This window comes from Grampus griseus (genome assembly GCF_964374135.1).
Source record: "Grampus griseus genome assembly, chromosome: 18".
NCBI classification, from domain to species: Eukaryota; Metazoa; Chordata; class Mammalia; order Artiodactyla; family Delphinidae; genus Grampus; species Grampus griseus.
The window spans coordinates 55229163-55245799 of NC_139012.1; the positions used below are offsets into that span (position 1 = coordinate 55229163).

The window sequence follows — 16637 nt, forward strand, 5'->3', positions numbered from 1 at the left end:
AAGCCCGTCGGACATTTTTTTAAAGCTTCCTTTAAGGAACTAATTTTGATGTTGAGACGCTCTGTCCTGGGAGCTGATAAGATAGGAGGTGAGGGGTTTGCAGACCATGGGGTGGCTGTGCTGGAGGGAAGTAGCAGGAGGATCAAGGAGACCATTCATTGCTTTATTTAGGAACATCTTCCTAGTTCTTCACAGATCTCTTCCCAGCACATGATCTGAGACCAGGGCATTGAGGAAAGAACACAGGTTTTGGAGGAAGACGGGCATTGCCTTTCAAGTTGGTTGTTGATGCTCTTCAAGCTGGATGACTTTGGGCAAGTCATTTCCCCACTGTACCTTGTCGGTAATAGCCTGCCTCTGCTGTGCAACAGTCTGTAAATGGGAGCTGTTTGCTTTAGTTCAGTAAATGTTTGAATCTCTTTTTTATTCCTCTGCAAGGTAGTTTGTTTGAGCCCAAAGAAGAAATTGCTTCTTCAAAGCTCACCCAACTTGAATCGGAAACTACAGCCAGCTCTTCCAACAGTCCACAAATGCCCTGGATCAGGACTGTCCCCAATACAGTGGCTGTGTTTCCTGAACCAAAGACCCAGGCTAAACCTCATAAATCATATTAAAAATTGTGAATGGTTATAGGAAAAGGATTATGAAAAGATAAATATTCAATGACTTTAGGTAACAAATTTACGGTTTTGATACAATACGTAATTATTTAAAATTGGAACCAGCCTGGAAAATTCAACTTGCGGGTTCTAACAGGTCATCTTCATATTTTTCACAGCACCTGGGTACTCAGATAATGAAAAAAGAGAAAGAAACCAAATTCAGAGATATATGGAGAGAGATTAAAAATCCCAAGGCTCTGAGTTTCCGGTCTCCTTTATCTATGGTCTCTGTTGTTTGGAATATAAATAATCTATTGCTAATAATTCTTTTTTTCATTTCTAATATCCTACTGGTCTTATTTATTTATTTATTTATTAAATTTTTTTGGCTGCGTTGGGTCTTCGTTGCTGTGCACGGGCTTTCTCTAGTTGCGGTGAGCAGGGGCTACTCTTGCGGTGCATGGGCTTCTCATTGCTGTGGCTTCTCTCGTTGCGCAGCACAGGCTCTAGGCGCGTGGGCTTCAGTAGTTGTGGCGTGCAGGCTCAGTATTTGTGCACGGGCTCAGTAGTTGTGGCTCGTGGGCTCTAGAGCACAGGCTCAGAAGTTGTGGCACACGGGCTTAGTTGCTCCGTGGGATGTAGGATCTTCCCGGACCGGGGCTCGAACCCATGTCCCCTGCATTGGCAGGTGGATTATTAACCACTGTGCCACCAGAGAAGACCCCTACTGGTCTTTCGAGTAACTATTACCACTGCCCATATCCACCCTTTTCAATACATATTATGAAACCCCCCAGGCTAGCCTGTGAGGGTCCTTATGAATAATGGAGCCTATAACAAGTGCTACTCTCTAGGTTATATGCTACTTTTGTTATTTACTTTAAAAAAATTATATTTTTAGAAAGCCATAGCCTGCCTTGTTTCCACTTCATCTTCTGTTTTGTTATTTCTTGTCCTTAAAATCTGGTTGGCAAAAGTGAAGGGAAAAGATGAGAAGTAGAGAAGGAGAGCCAATTACAGTTGGAAGGGTGGCTGGGGAGGAGGTGGCAGGGGGGAGTGTGGGGTGTCGGGGGAAGAGCCCCTGCTTTGGAGTCATAAGAACTGGGCTGCAGCTTTCACTCAGTCTTGTCCTGCAGTTAGTGGTTTTGTTTGGCTTTTCTCGTGAGTAAATTGTTTACATTAAGGACTAGTGTAGAGAGAAAATGGAGTAATACATGCAAAAAGTCTGTTGGGTCCTGGAAGATGCTTAATAAATGGCTCTGAGTTTGAGGGGGAGAGGGGAGAAAGCCCTGATTTGGAGAATGTGCTGGTGTTGTGGTGCAAATACTCCTCTTATGGCTGTTTTCAAGCTGCCCGTTTTAGCGTCCCTGAATACAGAGTTGGGAAGTTGGGAAGAGAAGCCACAGTAGGCTCTTTGGAGCCTGGATGAGCCAGCTCCAGCACGCCACTGGAAAGTGTACCCCAAAGAGTTTGAAAACCCCACTATCCTCATATAAGCAATTGTGTTAACAGTAAATCCTCATAGACCCACAAAAAAAATCCATGGCAGGTTCCGTGTTGCTAATTTTTAGTAGCACACAATAGGAGTTCAGCAAATGGGGGGTCAACCAGTGATTGAGTGCATGCAAGACCTCTATTAATTTCCCAAAGGAAAAGCAGTCAGGATGGGGAAGAAGAGCAGGAAATCTTAATAATGGCAAAAGCAACGGGACTTCCCTGCCTGTGCAGTGGTTAAGAATCCGCCTGCCAATGCAGGGAACACGGGTTCGATCCCTGATCTGGGAAGATCCCACATGCCGCGGAGCAACTAAGCCTGTGCGCCACAACTACTGAGCCTGTGCTCTAGAGCCCGCGAGCCACAACTACTGAGCCCACATGCCACAACTACTGAAGCCCGCATGTCTAGAGCCCGTGCTCTGCAACAAGAGAAGCCACCACAGTGAGAAGCCCGCGCATGGCAACAAAGAGTAGCCCCCGCTCACCACAATTAGAGAAAGCCCATGTGCAGCGACGAAGACCCAACGCAGCCAAAGATAAATAAAATAAATAAAAATTTAAAAATAACAGGAAACACCCACATTTAGGATATAATTTAAGCCTGTTGTTTGAAAATAGGTTGTTGGGGGATTTGGTAACAGGCCCTGGAGCCATTCATCTTGAGGTCACCACTTCACATTTTTCAGAGATGTCAGTGACCCAGAAGGAGCCTAAATGAAATTGAAGGGGGAGAGAAAAGGATCTTGTCTATCTGTCTTGATACAGAGAGCTGGCTTTAGAAGGAAAATCAAAGATGGAATCAGCAAGGGTTAGTACGTTAGAACTGGGCGGGTAAGTGCACTCTGATGCTGTGGCCAGGGCTCTGGAGACCAAGTCTTTATTTTAGCAGCAGTTTGACCATGCATCCCTCCATCTGTTTATTAATCTATCTATTCATCATCCATCCCATCAGGGTCTTCAGTTGAACAAAGTAATTTAAACTTGAAATACTTTGGGAGCAACAAATACCTCTTAAATACATTTTAAATATAATTTGATACATCCGGCTACATGATAATCAATTAGGCAATTTTAAAATTCTTTATTATGGAAATTTTCAAATATACAAAAAAGTAGAGAGAATAGGATAAAAAAAAACCATGTACCCATCACCCAGGTTCAACTGAGTGAAATGAATTGGGGAAGGGTTGAGAAAAGGGGTCCATGTCCACTTGACTTGGCCCCAGCGGCTGCCATTATGATTTCATCTGTTCCTCTATCTCCCCCAACCCATTTATGGAACAGTATGATTCTAGTAATGCCGTCCTTTCTCTGGTTTTTCTCTCTTCTATAACCACCATACCATTGCCACCTCACATGAAATGTTTTGAGATTAAAGTTTCTACAACACAGGAAAGGATGAGATAATGTCATTTGCAGCAACATGGATGGACCTAGAGATTATCATACTAAGCGAAGTAAGTCAGACAAAGACAAATATCATATCACTTATTTATGGAATCTAAAAAAATAATACAAATGAACTTATTTACAAAACAGACTCACAGACATAGATAACAGTCTCATGGTTACCAAAGGGGAAGTGGAGGGGGAGGGATAAATTAGGAGTTTGGGATTAACAGATACATTATATATAAAATAGATAAACAACAAAAACTGTATAGCACAGGGAACTATATTCAATATCTTGTAATAACCTCTAGTGGAAAAGAATCTGAAAAATATATATATATATCTCCTTCCCCTGAACTCAGACTAGATATATGTAACTAAATCACTTTGCTGTACACCTGAAACTAACACAACATTGTAAATCAACTCTAGCTCAAAAAAAACCAAAAAGCAAAACGCTTACACAATACAGGAGAGAACAGTAAACTTTAAAAGGCCACATGCTTCCAAAGGGATTTGTCAGAGGCAATCTTGTAAGGGTACCTACCTTCATGGATGTAAACTGTACAACAGGACGGTTACGACTGTACACTTTCCAGTCAAGACTCCAGAAAGACGAGCAGGTAGGAGTTTCTCCTGAGTGTTCTCAGCCCCCAGGTTTTTCTGACCAGTTTTAAACCGCTCTGGTGAGCATGTCGTCTACCTCCATCAACAGCTTCTCTGGTCTGTCGGTACCTTTCTTAATTAACAACTGCCAGCTAGGAGAGTATATAGGCTCAAGGCTAGGGTCAGGATTTCATCTGCCAACCTGAATCGGAAATACAGGACCTAATGGAGGGTGGGATGGAATTGATTGTTTTAAAGAAAGAACACCAAGTTTCTGATATCTGTTTCCATTCTGCCTTCTCCCCCTCAGGCCCACCCTCCACCCCACTGTGCATCTTAGCTCTCCAGCCTCTCCACCCATTGGTCTTCTGGAATATATGCTTTCTTTCCTTCTCCGGCCACTATTTCTCCATCCTTCCCCTGGACTCAGATTAGATGTCACACCTTGGGACCCCTTCCTGTGTGGTTCATCTCCCCGCCTGGGCAGAGAGGTTCTAGGTATGGGATCCTGTATCCCCTGTCTCATCTGTACCCCACCTTGCCTGGCGCAGTCCAGAGGGAAGGGCTCAGTAACTCTTCATGGCAGGAAAGAGCTTGTGGTTTTTCAGGAACTGGTTATTCTCAGCTGGGATTTTCCAGCCCTCCTTTCTGCAGCCCACAGGTAGCCTGGATATCTTGTTTCTGCTTCTTAGTATTTGTCACCAGCGTTTGGGAAGAGGATGCGAGTGGCACAGACCGTGGATGCTGCTACTGTCTTTAGGAAGGTTGAATTTTTGGCAGTGTGTTTTTTTTATAGTAATTTCTTATATTTATTTTTTATTGAGAGATAACACAAATTTTAAGGGTGCAATATGATGGATACACATGCACACACACATATACATACATACACACACGTGTGTGTGTGTGTGTGTGTGTGTCTAACCACCAGTCAGGTCAAGATACAGAACATTTTCTTTTTTACTGTCTTGTTAAATGCCATCATATATTTAGACTTTTTTCACAACATGAAAATCAGTTAACAAAATCTGACTAAATAGTTGATATTTGTAACCTGGAGGATTACACTCCGAAGACTTTTATGCATATGTTCGTTTGTAATTACCTTCATTGGCCAGCCTCTAGAATGGACTTTTAACGTTAATTAAGGAGTTTACCATTTCAAAGCTAAATATTTTCTGTTGGCAGTGTGTTTGGATTCTCCATGTTTTTAGCTTTTTTCTCCTGTCATTCATAAAACCAAATTCCCCGAGCCTTGAGAGGACCTTGGGAGCGGTTGTCAGAGGATGTGTCTTCAGGAATGGAAAATTCACCAAGGCCAGTCTGTCAAAACAGAAGTGACAGAAGCCATAGAGACCCAAGGCAGGTCTATGAGAGCAGTCCCCCAACTGTGTGCAATGGAATCTCCTCTCCAGAGAGATTCCCATGTCACTAGCATCCCACATTTTGGGAAACCCTGCTTGGGTATTGGATTCTCTGTTTTTCTGGAAGTGGCGAGAGGGCACTCACATTTCTTTGTGCCTACCCTCTGTTGAACTGCCTTCCATATACCTCAATATTAAATCCTCAGACGACCCTTTCGGAAGGGACAGCTTAGCAAACAGTGTTCTGAAAGGCTGAGTAACTTGCCCAGAATCAGGTGATAAGTGATGAGCCTGCCATCAAATCCACAGTGGGCTCCCCCGTCAGCCCAGATTCTTTCCATTACTGTTGATGCTAGTGATACAGAGAAGGGTTTCCTACCGGGCGGGACCCACACTTAGGGGGCATAGGGAATTCCCTATTTGTTCACTCATCAGGACGCCCCGATTCACCCCAAATCACTCAGTGAGACAAATGTTTCCTTTTTAATTCCTTCTTTTTATCCTTCTAACTTGGAACATCTCCATTTGGTGCTGGTATATCCCTAATAACTCTCTAATACTCACTGATTTCCCTTTTTATTGATAACAAAGAAAGGAGGCCTTTAGCAGTTATCTGTATCTCTAACATTTTATAGGGTTGTTTTGTTTTCTTAGTATTTATATTTATATTTATATTTATATTTATGTTCCCCTGGCAAATAATAGTAGCTTTACACTTACGGTAGTGCTATAACGTTTTAAAATAATTTGTTTATTTTCCTGAAATCAATTCATCAAAAAATGAATTGATTTCAGGAAAAGTTAGGTAATAAAAGCAAAAGTTCAAGTGCTGGGTCAACTAGGTAGCCACATGCAAAAGAATGATGTTAAAATCCCTTCCTCACACCACACACAAAAATTAAATCAAAATTAGACACATCTATTTGAGCTAAAATTATGAAACTCTTAGAAGAAAACATAGAAGTAAATTTTGAAACCTTAGATTAGGTGATGTTTTTTTAATCTGAAGCCAAAAACATAAGCAATAAAAGAAAAATAACGAATAAATTAGACTTCAGCAAAAGTAAAAAGTTTTATGCTACAAATGAAACCATCAAGAAAATGAAGAGACAACCCACAGAATGGGAGACAATATTTGCAAATTATATATCAAATATGGGACCTGTATTCCAAATATATAGAGAACTCATAACTTAATAATAAAAAGAGAAATAACCCAGTTAACAAATGGGCAAAGGATCTGAATAAATATTTCTCCAAGGAATATATACAAAAGACCAATCAACAAGCATATGAAAAGAGGTCTGATATCATCAGTCATCAGGAAAATGGAAATGAGATACTACTTCACAACTGCTAGAAAGGCTATATTGAAAAAGACAGATAATGACAAGTATTAGCAAAGTTATGGAGAAACTGGAACCCTCATACATTGCTGGTTAGACTATAAAATGGTATAGCTGCTTCGGAAAACGTTTTGGCAGTTCCTCAAAATGTAAAACATAGAATTGTCGTTTAGTTCAGTAATTTCACTCCTAGATAAATGAAAACGTGTCCACACAAAAATTTGTACATGAATGTTCATGACAGCATCATGATAACTGAAAAATGGAATCAGCACAAATTTCCATCACCCAGTGCACGTATAAATAAAACGTAGTTGTGATGGTTGATTTGATATGGTTACGTGGCCGGGCCATTGTACCCAGATATTTGATCAAAGATTATTCTGGATGTTTCTGTGTAGGTATTTTGGAGATGAGATTAACATTAAATTTATAGACTTTGGGTAAAGCAGATTATGCAGGGTGGGCCTCATCCAATCCACTGAAAGCCCAAAGAGGATAAAAGACTGACCTCCCCGAGCAAGAAGGAATTCTGCCCACAGACTGCCTTTGGACTTGAACTGCAGCTCTTTCCTGGGGCTACAGCCTGTTAGCCTACTCCATGAGATTTTGGACTTGCCAAGCTTCCAGAATCATATGAGCCAACTGCTTGAAAATAAATCTCTCTCAGGTGTGGAGAAAAGAGAACCCTCCTTCACTGTTGGTGGGAATGTGAATTGGTACAGCCACTATGGAGAACAGTATGGAGGTTCCTTAAAAAACTAAATATAGAGCTACCATATGATCCAGCAATCCCACTCTTGGGCATGTATTTGGAGAAAACCATGGTTCAAAAGGGTACATGCACCCCAATGATCATTGCAGCACTGTTTACAATAGCCAAGACATGGAAGCAACCTAAATGTCCATTGACAGATGAATGGGTAAAGAGGATATGGTGCATATATACAATAGAATATTACTTAGCCATTAAAAGAATGAAATAATGCCATTTGCAGCAACATGGATGGACGTGGAGATTACCATACTAAGTGAAGTAAGTCAGACAGAGAAAGACAAATATCATATGATATCGCTTATATGTGGAATCTAAAAAAAAATGATACAAATGAACTTATTTACAAAACAGAAACAGACTCACAGACTTAGAAAAAAACTTATGGTTACCAAAGGGGAAAGGTAGTGGGGGCGGGGATAAATTGGGAGTTTGGGATTGACATATACACACTATTATATATAAAATAGATAACGAACAGGGACCTACTCTATAGCACAGGGAACTCTGCTCAAAATTCTGTAATAAGCTAAATGGGAAAAGAACTTGAAAAAGAATAAATGTATGTATACATACTGAAACTAACACACCATTGTAAATCAATTATAGTCCAATATAAAATAAAAATTGTTTAAAATCTCTCTATATACATATACACACATCCTGTTGATTCTGTTTCTCTGGAGAACCCTGACTAATACAGAGATATATCTATATAATGGAATATTATTTGACAATAAAAAGGATTGAAGTACTAATTCATGCTAAAACATGGATGAATCTTGAAAACATTATATGAGTGAAAAAAGCCAGCCACAAATTATATGATTCCATATACATGAAATGTCCAGAATAGGCAGGTCCATAGAGCCATATCAATTCATGGTTTCTTAGGGCTGGGAAGTGTACTTGCAGGTAGGGGCCGGTGGAGGGGGAGGAATGGGGAGATAATGCTAGTGGGTCTGGACTTTCTTCTGTGGAGGATGAAAATGTTCTAAAATTAGTCGATGGTGATGGTTGCACAACTCTGTGAATATACTAAAAAACACTGAATTGTATACTCTAAATGGTGAGTGTGCAATTCAATACAGCTATTTTTTTAAAAAAGTACAAGTAAGCGATAGAGTGAAGTTCATGAAGAGAGTACAGAAATGTCCAAAATGCTGGGAAACACTGACCTGGAGCCTCCGGTTCCTCAGAGAATCTCGTGTACCTCTCCAGAGACACACTGTCTGTACATGTTTCCTTTTTATTCCCTGTTGTGTTATTCATAGTCACAAGCAAATCAATCCAATTTTGGTCTAAACTAGTAGCTGCATTACTCAACCTGATTAAAAATATAAGGGCAAAATATAGGTTGGCTTATGGAATAAGAGGTAGAGACACTGACAGATGCTAAAGAAGGAACCTAAAATACATGTTGGACCACTGCCTGGAAGAAGGAAGGAAATTTATGTTACGAGGGAGGTTTATGTGATATTTCATGTTCTGAGTGTTTCCATCCATGAACAAAGAGCCTGATCTACTTCTCATCCTACAATGGAGACAAACAGAGCTAGTAGGGCCTGGCTGCATGGACAGCACCCTCAACTGTCTCTGAAAATCAGTGCCTAGAGATTTTCTGGAGAGTTGGTGCCAATGTATTTCTGAGTGACCACCGTCTATTCCCTCAAAAGATATATTTTAAAAAATGGATTCAGCGTAAAAATCAGTTTGCTGGGGTTCACTTGCATATTAAGTAAAAACCTTTATTAAGTAGTCAAGCTTTCTTGGGTGCCACCCTCTTCTCCGAGAACCATCTAGCTACATGCTACCCAACCCCTCACAGCCCCTACCGAGTGGACAGAAAGTCTGTGTGACCCCACCTCACTGACCACAACTGATTCTACCAGGGGTAGGTGTCTGATACACATTGGGCCAATCAGACCCTCTTTTCAAGGAATCTGTGATTCAGATTTAGAGATTAGTTAATGTTTCCTAAAGGAAGTTTAGAGTGACTTCTAAAATTTTTCATTGTAAGCATATGGAATTGCAAAGGATGTTATTTCCTGGGTTCCATAAATACTTACATTTTATTTTATTATTATTTATTTTATTTATTTATTTTGGGCTGTGTTGGGTCTTCCTTGCTGCGTGTGGGCTTTCTCTAGTTGCGGTGAGCGGGGACTGCTCTTCGTTGCGGTGCGCGGGCTTCTCATTGCGGTGGCTTCTCGTTGCGGAGCACAGGCTCTAGGGGCGCAGGCTTCAGTTGTTGTGGTGCGCGGGCTCAGTAGTTGTGGCTCGCGCGCTTTAGAGTGCAGGCTTAGTAGTTGTGGCGCACGGGCTTAGTTGCTCAGGGCGGCATGTGGGATCTTCCCGGACCAGGGCTCGAACCCATGTGCCCTGAATTGGCAGGTGGATTCTTAACCACTGAGCCACCAGGGAAGCCCAAGACTTACATTTTAGAATAAAATCATCATGTCACTCTTTTACCCATATCCAGCAGTATCTAAATTCATCCCTTAAATGTATCCATCCATCATCCATTAAAAAAAAAAAGAACAAGCACTATATTAACAGCAGGACATTTTCCATCATTCTTTTTTCCCTTTAAACCTATGTTTCCATTCCAAATTGTCCATTTTTTATTGATCACAGCACCTTAATTCTCCAAAACAAAAATACCTATGTAAATTGAAATGTTAAAATATGCAGTGACCATAGGGTTTTAAGTGTATTAAAAACAAGTTTTAAGGGGCTTACCCTGGTGGCGCAGTGGTTGGGAGTCCGCCTGCCGATGCAAGGGACACGGGTTCGTGCCCCGGTCCAGGAAGATCCCACATGCCGTGGAGCGGCTGGGCCCGTGAGCCATGGCCGCTGGGCCTGCGCGTCCGGAGCCTGTGCTCCGCAACGGGAGAGTCCACAACAGTGGGAGGCCCGCGTACCGCAAAAAAAAAAAAAAACAAAAAACAAGTTAAGTACGCTATGTAATTTCATAAGTATACAACATAAAGTAAAATTTTATTGGCCTTTTAAACTTTTAATTCATGTGTTAAATATTATATATTAATATATATGTGATAAATAAATATATTTATCACATATATTGTGATAAATATTATAAATTGATGTGATAAATATTATATATTGATGAATATCACATATTCCTACTTAATCCCCATATATAGTAACTAACTTTGTTCAAATAAATGTGCAGAGGAGTCTGGAAGTAATTTGTATACTAATGTCAGTCAATTTTTTGAAATTCTTCTCGGTTTTATGCCAAAAATCACTCAGTGATCTTCCATTAAATATTATTTTAAATGACCTGTCGGTGGACAACTCTAGTAGCTCCTTCTTCAATTTTGATAGAAGCAATGAAATAAAAACTACCTGACTTGCTCAGTAGCAGATGCTATCAATACCCCACCCACATCCCCGAGGCACTTAGCATTTCAGTACATGCACTAAGCATTCAAATACATATACGAATAATCCTTTGAAAGCTTTCACTTTACCTGAGTGTTCAAGGAGATAAGCATCAGGGAGTTAATACCCTTGGGGACAGCCTTCAGTCAATGACAAACGAGATTCTGAGCATGAATACTACAGCTTCCCTGACTCAGAACCCTGAGGTGTGTTCTACACCATCTCCCCAGGGCTCTCTATGGAAGTGAACCCCTGTTCCTCACAATGGTAACTCATTAAGGTACTCTGTATTGGCTTCCTTCTCTTCCCCATCAATCATTTCCCACTCTCCTGCTGACGCTTCCTGGGATCACCTCCCTAAAAAAGAATTTGCACTCAGGTCTTGATCTTGGCAATGCTTCTGGGGTAACCCAGCTGCAGTAGGTTGAATTGTGGCCCCCGAAAAGATACGGATATGGATACATCCTAACTCCTGTAACCTGTGAATATGGCCTTATTTGGAAAAACAGTCTTTGCAAATATAATTAAGAATTGTAAAATGAGATCATGCTGGACTACCCCAGAAGAGGGGCCTTAAATCCGAAGACAAGTGTCCTTATAAGAGAAAGACGAGGAGACACAAAGACAGAGAAGGCCACATGAAGACAGAGGCAGATACTGAGGGATGCAGCCACAAGCCAAGGAATGCCTGGAGCCACCAAAAGCTGGAAGAGGCAAGGAAGGATTATTTTTCCTTAGGAGGGAGCTGGTCCCGGCTGACATCTTGAATTTGGACATCTGGCCTCCAGAACTGTAAGCAAATAAATTTCTATTTTTGCAAAAGCCGCCAAGTTTGTGGAAATGCTTGTTATGGCAACCATGCGAAACTAATATACCAACCTAAGACGTTCCTTTAGAGTTACTCATTTTCTCATCAACACCACTATTTTAAATTGCCCTTTGTTGGATGCCTGGAGATTTTTATACCGAGTGGCAATGCACCATTGGAAGATTCAGATGAGCGAGAGATCGAGTTCCCAACCCTAACCCCAACCCTAACCCTAACCCTAACACTTTTCCTACGTGGGAGAAGCACTATTGAGAACAGGGAGGTAGAAATACAGCACCAGTGTAATAGTTTGACCACACTGCTTCTCTGGCAGAACAATTTTTTTTTTTGCAGTACGCGGGTCTCTCACTGCTGTGGCCTCTCCAGTTGCGGAGCACAGGCTCCGGACGCGCAGGCTCAGCGGCCATGGCTCACGGGCCTAGCCGCGCCGCGGCATGTGGGATCTTCCCGGACCGGGGAACGAACCCGTGTCCGCTGCATCGGCAGGCGGACTCTCAACCACTGCGCCACCAGGGAAGCCCTGGCAGAACAATTTTAAGAAAGAAGACAAACTCAAGTTGAGGATCTGAATATTAATTCCCTAAAAGTTGCTGAGAGCTCATCAACTAGCAACTCACTTTGCTACGTCCAGTTTGAAGGCCGTTGCTGTCGGGCACAGTGAGGCTGGCTTTTCTGGAATTTGCAAGGTGGATTTATTTTCCTCTTATCCCCTCATCCCTGCCTCCGCCCAGAGAGGAATGACCATCCCCAATACTTTCACTTCCTGCCTCCCCCTTCATCCCTTTTCTGGCTGCTTCGTAATAGGAGAGTGATTTATTGTTGGCTAAGTTTGATCAGGATCCTCAATAGGGTGGGTTGACCAGTCAAAGTCACTCATGCAGCATGAGCAGTTGACTGTCCCCTCTTGGAGCTCCCTGCCTGTATTCAGGTGGAGCAGGTCTTGTGCTTCCAACCTTCATGTTTGTTGTAGGGCCTCCGGGAGGAGAGTCACATCCTCACTATAGCCACAGGCCTGATTGCTCTCAGTCAAGCGGGCTTGGAGAAGGAGGTCCCACTGTGTTCTCCAGCCCAGCTTTCCCACGAAGAAACCTGATGCTTTGCGACTATCTACCAGTCCTGGTTGATTCTTCCTTAGCATCCCCTCTCTTCCTCACTAGAGATTCTCCAGAACTTGCTCCAACCTCTCCTAGTGAAAGATCTGATAGTCTTTTCTATTCATGTGCATATTTGGTGCACAAAGATAGTCTTTTTTTTTTTTTTTTGGCTGCGCCCACGGGATCTTAGTTCCCTGAACCCGTGCCCCCTGCATTGGAAGCTTGGAGTCCTAACCACTGGACTGCCAGGGAATTCCCCACAAAGACAGTCTTTTATCTTTGAAAAACATCAATGAAAACTGTTAAGAGAGTAGATCTTAAAAGTTTTCATCACAAGAAAATAAAATCTGTAACATTGTATGGTAGCAGATGTTAACTAGACTTATCGTGGTGATCATTTTGCAATATATACACATGTTGAATCATTATGTTGTACAATTGTGAGTTTGTACATTATGTTGTACAAACTAATATAATGTTATAGACCAATTATACCTCACTAAAAAAAGAAAAACATCAAGAAAATCCATATGAATGATTATGGCAATGCTTGGAGACCTCATGGGCCTGGGATAATAATCTCTCCCATCTGTTTTCCCCAGGAAGCCCCTGAGAGAGGCTTATTTGTGCCGGGGAAGTGAAGATTCACAGCATCTGGCTCAGCATTCGGTCCGGCTCTCTGAGAGCCAGCCTATGTGTCAGCCGTGAAGAGGCAGGTTCGGGAAGCTAAGTCACTGTGGTCCACAGGTGACTCAGAATGTAAGCTAGATGCTACCCCATGGCTGAACCTTGAGGACATTCTGTGAAGTGAAAAAAGCCAGACATAAAAGGACAAATATTGTATGATTTTACTTATATGAGGTACCTAAATTAGTCAAGTTCATAGAGACAGAAAGTGGAATAGAGCTTCCTAGGGCTGGGGGGAGAGGTGATTGGGGAGTTAGTGTTTAATGGGCACAGAGTTTCAGTTTGGGATGATGAAAAAGTTCTGGGGATGGATGGTAGTGATGGTAGCACAACAATGTGAGTGGACTTAACGCCGCTGAACAGTACACTTAAACATGGTTAGGATGGTAAATTGTATGTTATGTGTATTTTCCCACAATAAAAAGAAAAAGAATGGATCTAGAGATTAATAACAGGATTAGGTGTGGTCAGTGCTCAAGGGATCCCCGGGATTGGGAGGGAGTGCAGGAGGGGTTCTGTCAGTTATGTGATATGAAGTGAGGGCTGTGGTCGAAGGGGGTTGGATTTCTCTTCTTACCTTACATTTCCCAGCTATATCCCTCTGGATCTAGAAGAGCAGACCAGAAAGCATCCTCACACACAAAAAGGTACAAACGACACAAACATGGCATGACGGCACTTGGAATACAGCAAGCTTTTGCATTCTCTAGACTCGAAGGAAAGTTCGACCAAAGCTCTCTCTCCCCTTGGCTGCGTGTATCCAGATGTGATGACTGCTGTCACTGAAACCAGGCTGAGTTTGCGAGGCACAGCCTTTAAACAGTGCGAGTTCCTGAACTTTCTGGGTTTGGGATTCTTTTGAGCATCTGATGGATGACCAGTATTAACTTTCTTACCTGAAAAATCCACATATACACATCCACTCATGGATCCAACTAGGAGTTCATGGGCCTAGGGTTACACACACCTGCTCTAGACGCTGAACAATTTTATCTAGGCATTTGCCTGCCGTGTCAGCCTGTCAGCCATTACCACCAGGTCAGTTTAGGTGCCAGTTAGGCCCTTGCTCATAGGTACTCCTAGAAGCTGACAGTCTGGGAGGAGACATACACATTATTGGTTGGGATTTCCTAGTTTTAAGTGACAAAAAACTAACCTAATGAGCTTAAGTTAAAAGTCAATATATTGGTTCTTTGTGTTTTGTTTTGTTTTGTTTTGCGGTACACGGGCCTCTCACTGTTGTGGCCTCTCCCCTTGCGGAGCACAGGCTCCGGATGCGCAGACTCAGCAGCCATGGCTCATAGGCCCAGCTGCTCCGCGGCATGTGGGATCTTCACAGACTGGGGAACGAACCCGTGTCCCCTGCATCGGCAGGCGGATTCTCAACCACTGCGCCACCAGGGAAGCCCAATATATTGGTTTTTTTAACTGGGATAATGGGTTGCAGGTACTGCTGGTTCAGGCTTAAAGAATATCATCAGGGGGCTTCCCTGGTGGTCCAGTGGTTAAGACTCCATGCTCCCAATGCAGGGGGCCTGGGTTCAATCCCTGGCCAGGGAACTAGATCCTGCATGCATGCCGCAACTAAGGAGTCCCCAAGCCGCAACTAAGGAGCCTGTGGGCCACAACTAAGGAGCCCGCCTGCTGCAACTAAGACCCGGCACAACCAAATAAATAAATAAATATTTTTTAAAAAGTGTCATCAGGATTCAGTCTCTCTCTCCATCTCACAATTCTGTTCTCCTCTGTGTTCTTAGATTTTCCCATGGAGGCAAAGCTCTAGGCATCCATATTAGTACTAGTGATTTTAGGAGGAGAAACAGATTCTTCTCTTCCAGGATCCAAATCCTCAAGAAAAGGTTCTACTTGGGTCACAGACCCACCTTCTCTCTGTGGCCAGCCTGCATCTTGTACTTCCCCATGGATTGGGGATGCGGAGGCATGTAACTGACAGCCTTAGAAAGTGGAGAAAGGAGTTCCTGAGAAGAAAAGGTCCTGGACAGAAAACAAGTAACAGACATCTACTGCAGACATGTATGCAAATGATTGTAAGTCCGCATGACGAATACTATAAAGGAAGCGCTGTGAGGTCTAGTGGGGACAGAGGGGTCATCAATTCTACTGGATATGTTTTGGATAAAGACAAGTAAAGCTTCATGAAAGATATCATGTATGATCCAGTTCTTTAAATAAAAACAGAAATATATTTATTTTGCTAAACATTGTTTATCAATAGCTCCATGGCTATTGTCTTCTTTGTTCATTGTTTTATTCCTAGATCCAAGCACAGTGCCTACATATTTTAGGAACTCGACGAATATTTGTTGAGTTGGAGTTTTAGAACAACAGTAGGGTAACCTCCCGTTTAGACTAAGATTTAAAGAAATTGAAGCACAAAAAGATCCTGCTGATAAATTGATGTCCCATTTTCTGATTTGTCTTTAGTAAGCTCTTATCTACAGAGACTCAGCTTTGAAATAACCCCAGCACTCCATTTTATTTGTATTGTTATTATTTCTTGTCACCAACATCTGATTTTGTAAGTTCTCAGGGAGTGCTTGGAAGAACTAAAGGTTTTCTTAGTCAACTTGCTTCTCTTTCTATCCAGTCTCTCCCTAGAGAATTTATTTTTTTCACTGTGATCCAAACAGACCCGAAATGACATGGAATTTAGGCAGCCTGCATATATAAACTAATACCTAATCAGGATCTAGTGAAAAAATTACTAAGGTGAGGAGTTTTGATTTAGTAATACTTAACTGTTACTTACATCAAATACCTTTTTTTTTCCTGGCTGCGCAGCACGGCTTGTGGGATCCTGGTTCCCCGAACAGGGATTGAACCCAGGCCCTTGGCAGTGAAAGGCAGAGTCCTAACAACTGGACCACCAGAGAATTCCCTCAAACAGCTTTTAGACCTTCGTTTTGAGTGTCATCACTTCACACCTTAGGCCAGCTCATTCCTCAAAGGTTCTGTGCTGGTTTTTCTCTCCTACTCTCATCACTGGTCCATGCTTGGCCCTCTTTTATTTTATCTA

General features: G+C 42.2%; 1 protein-coding gene across 1 annotated transcript in view; it reads left to right on the top strand.

Moving 5' to 3' along the window:
- NAA16 (N-alpha-acetyltransferase 16, NatA auxiliary subunit) overlaps positions 1–13605 on the top strand; it is an 80836-nt gene extending 67231 nt beyond the window's left edge. Inside the window, exon 20 of the mRNA XM_082675702.1 lies at positions 13516–13605. Coding sequence (XP_082531828.1) covers positions 13516–13554 — 39 coding nt within the window. The 3' untranslated portion in view covers positions 13555–13605. The remainder of the gene's footprint in view (positions 1–13515) is intronic.
- The last annotated feature ends 3032 nt before the right edge of the window (positions 13606–16637 follow it).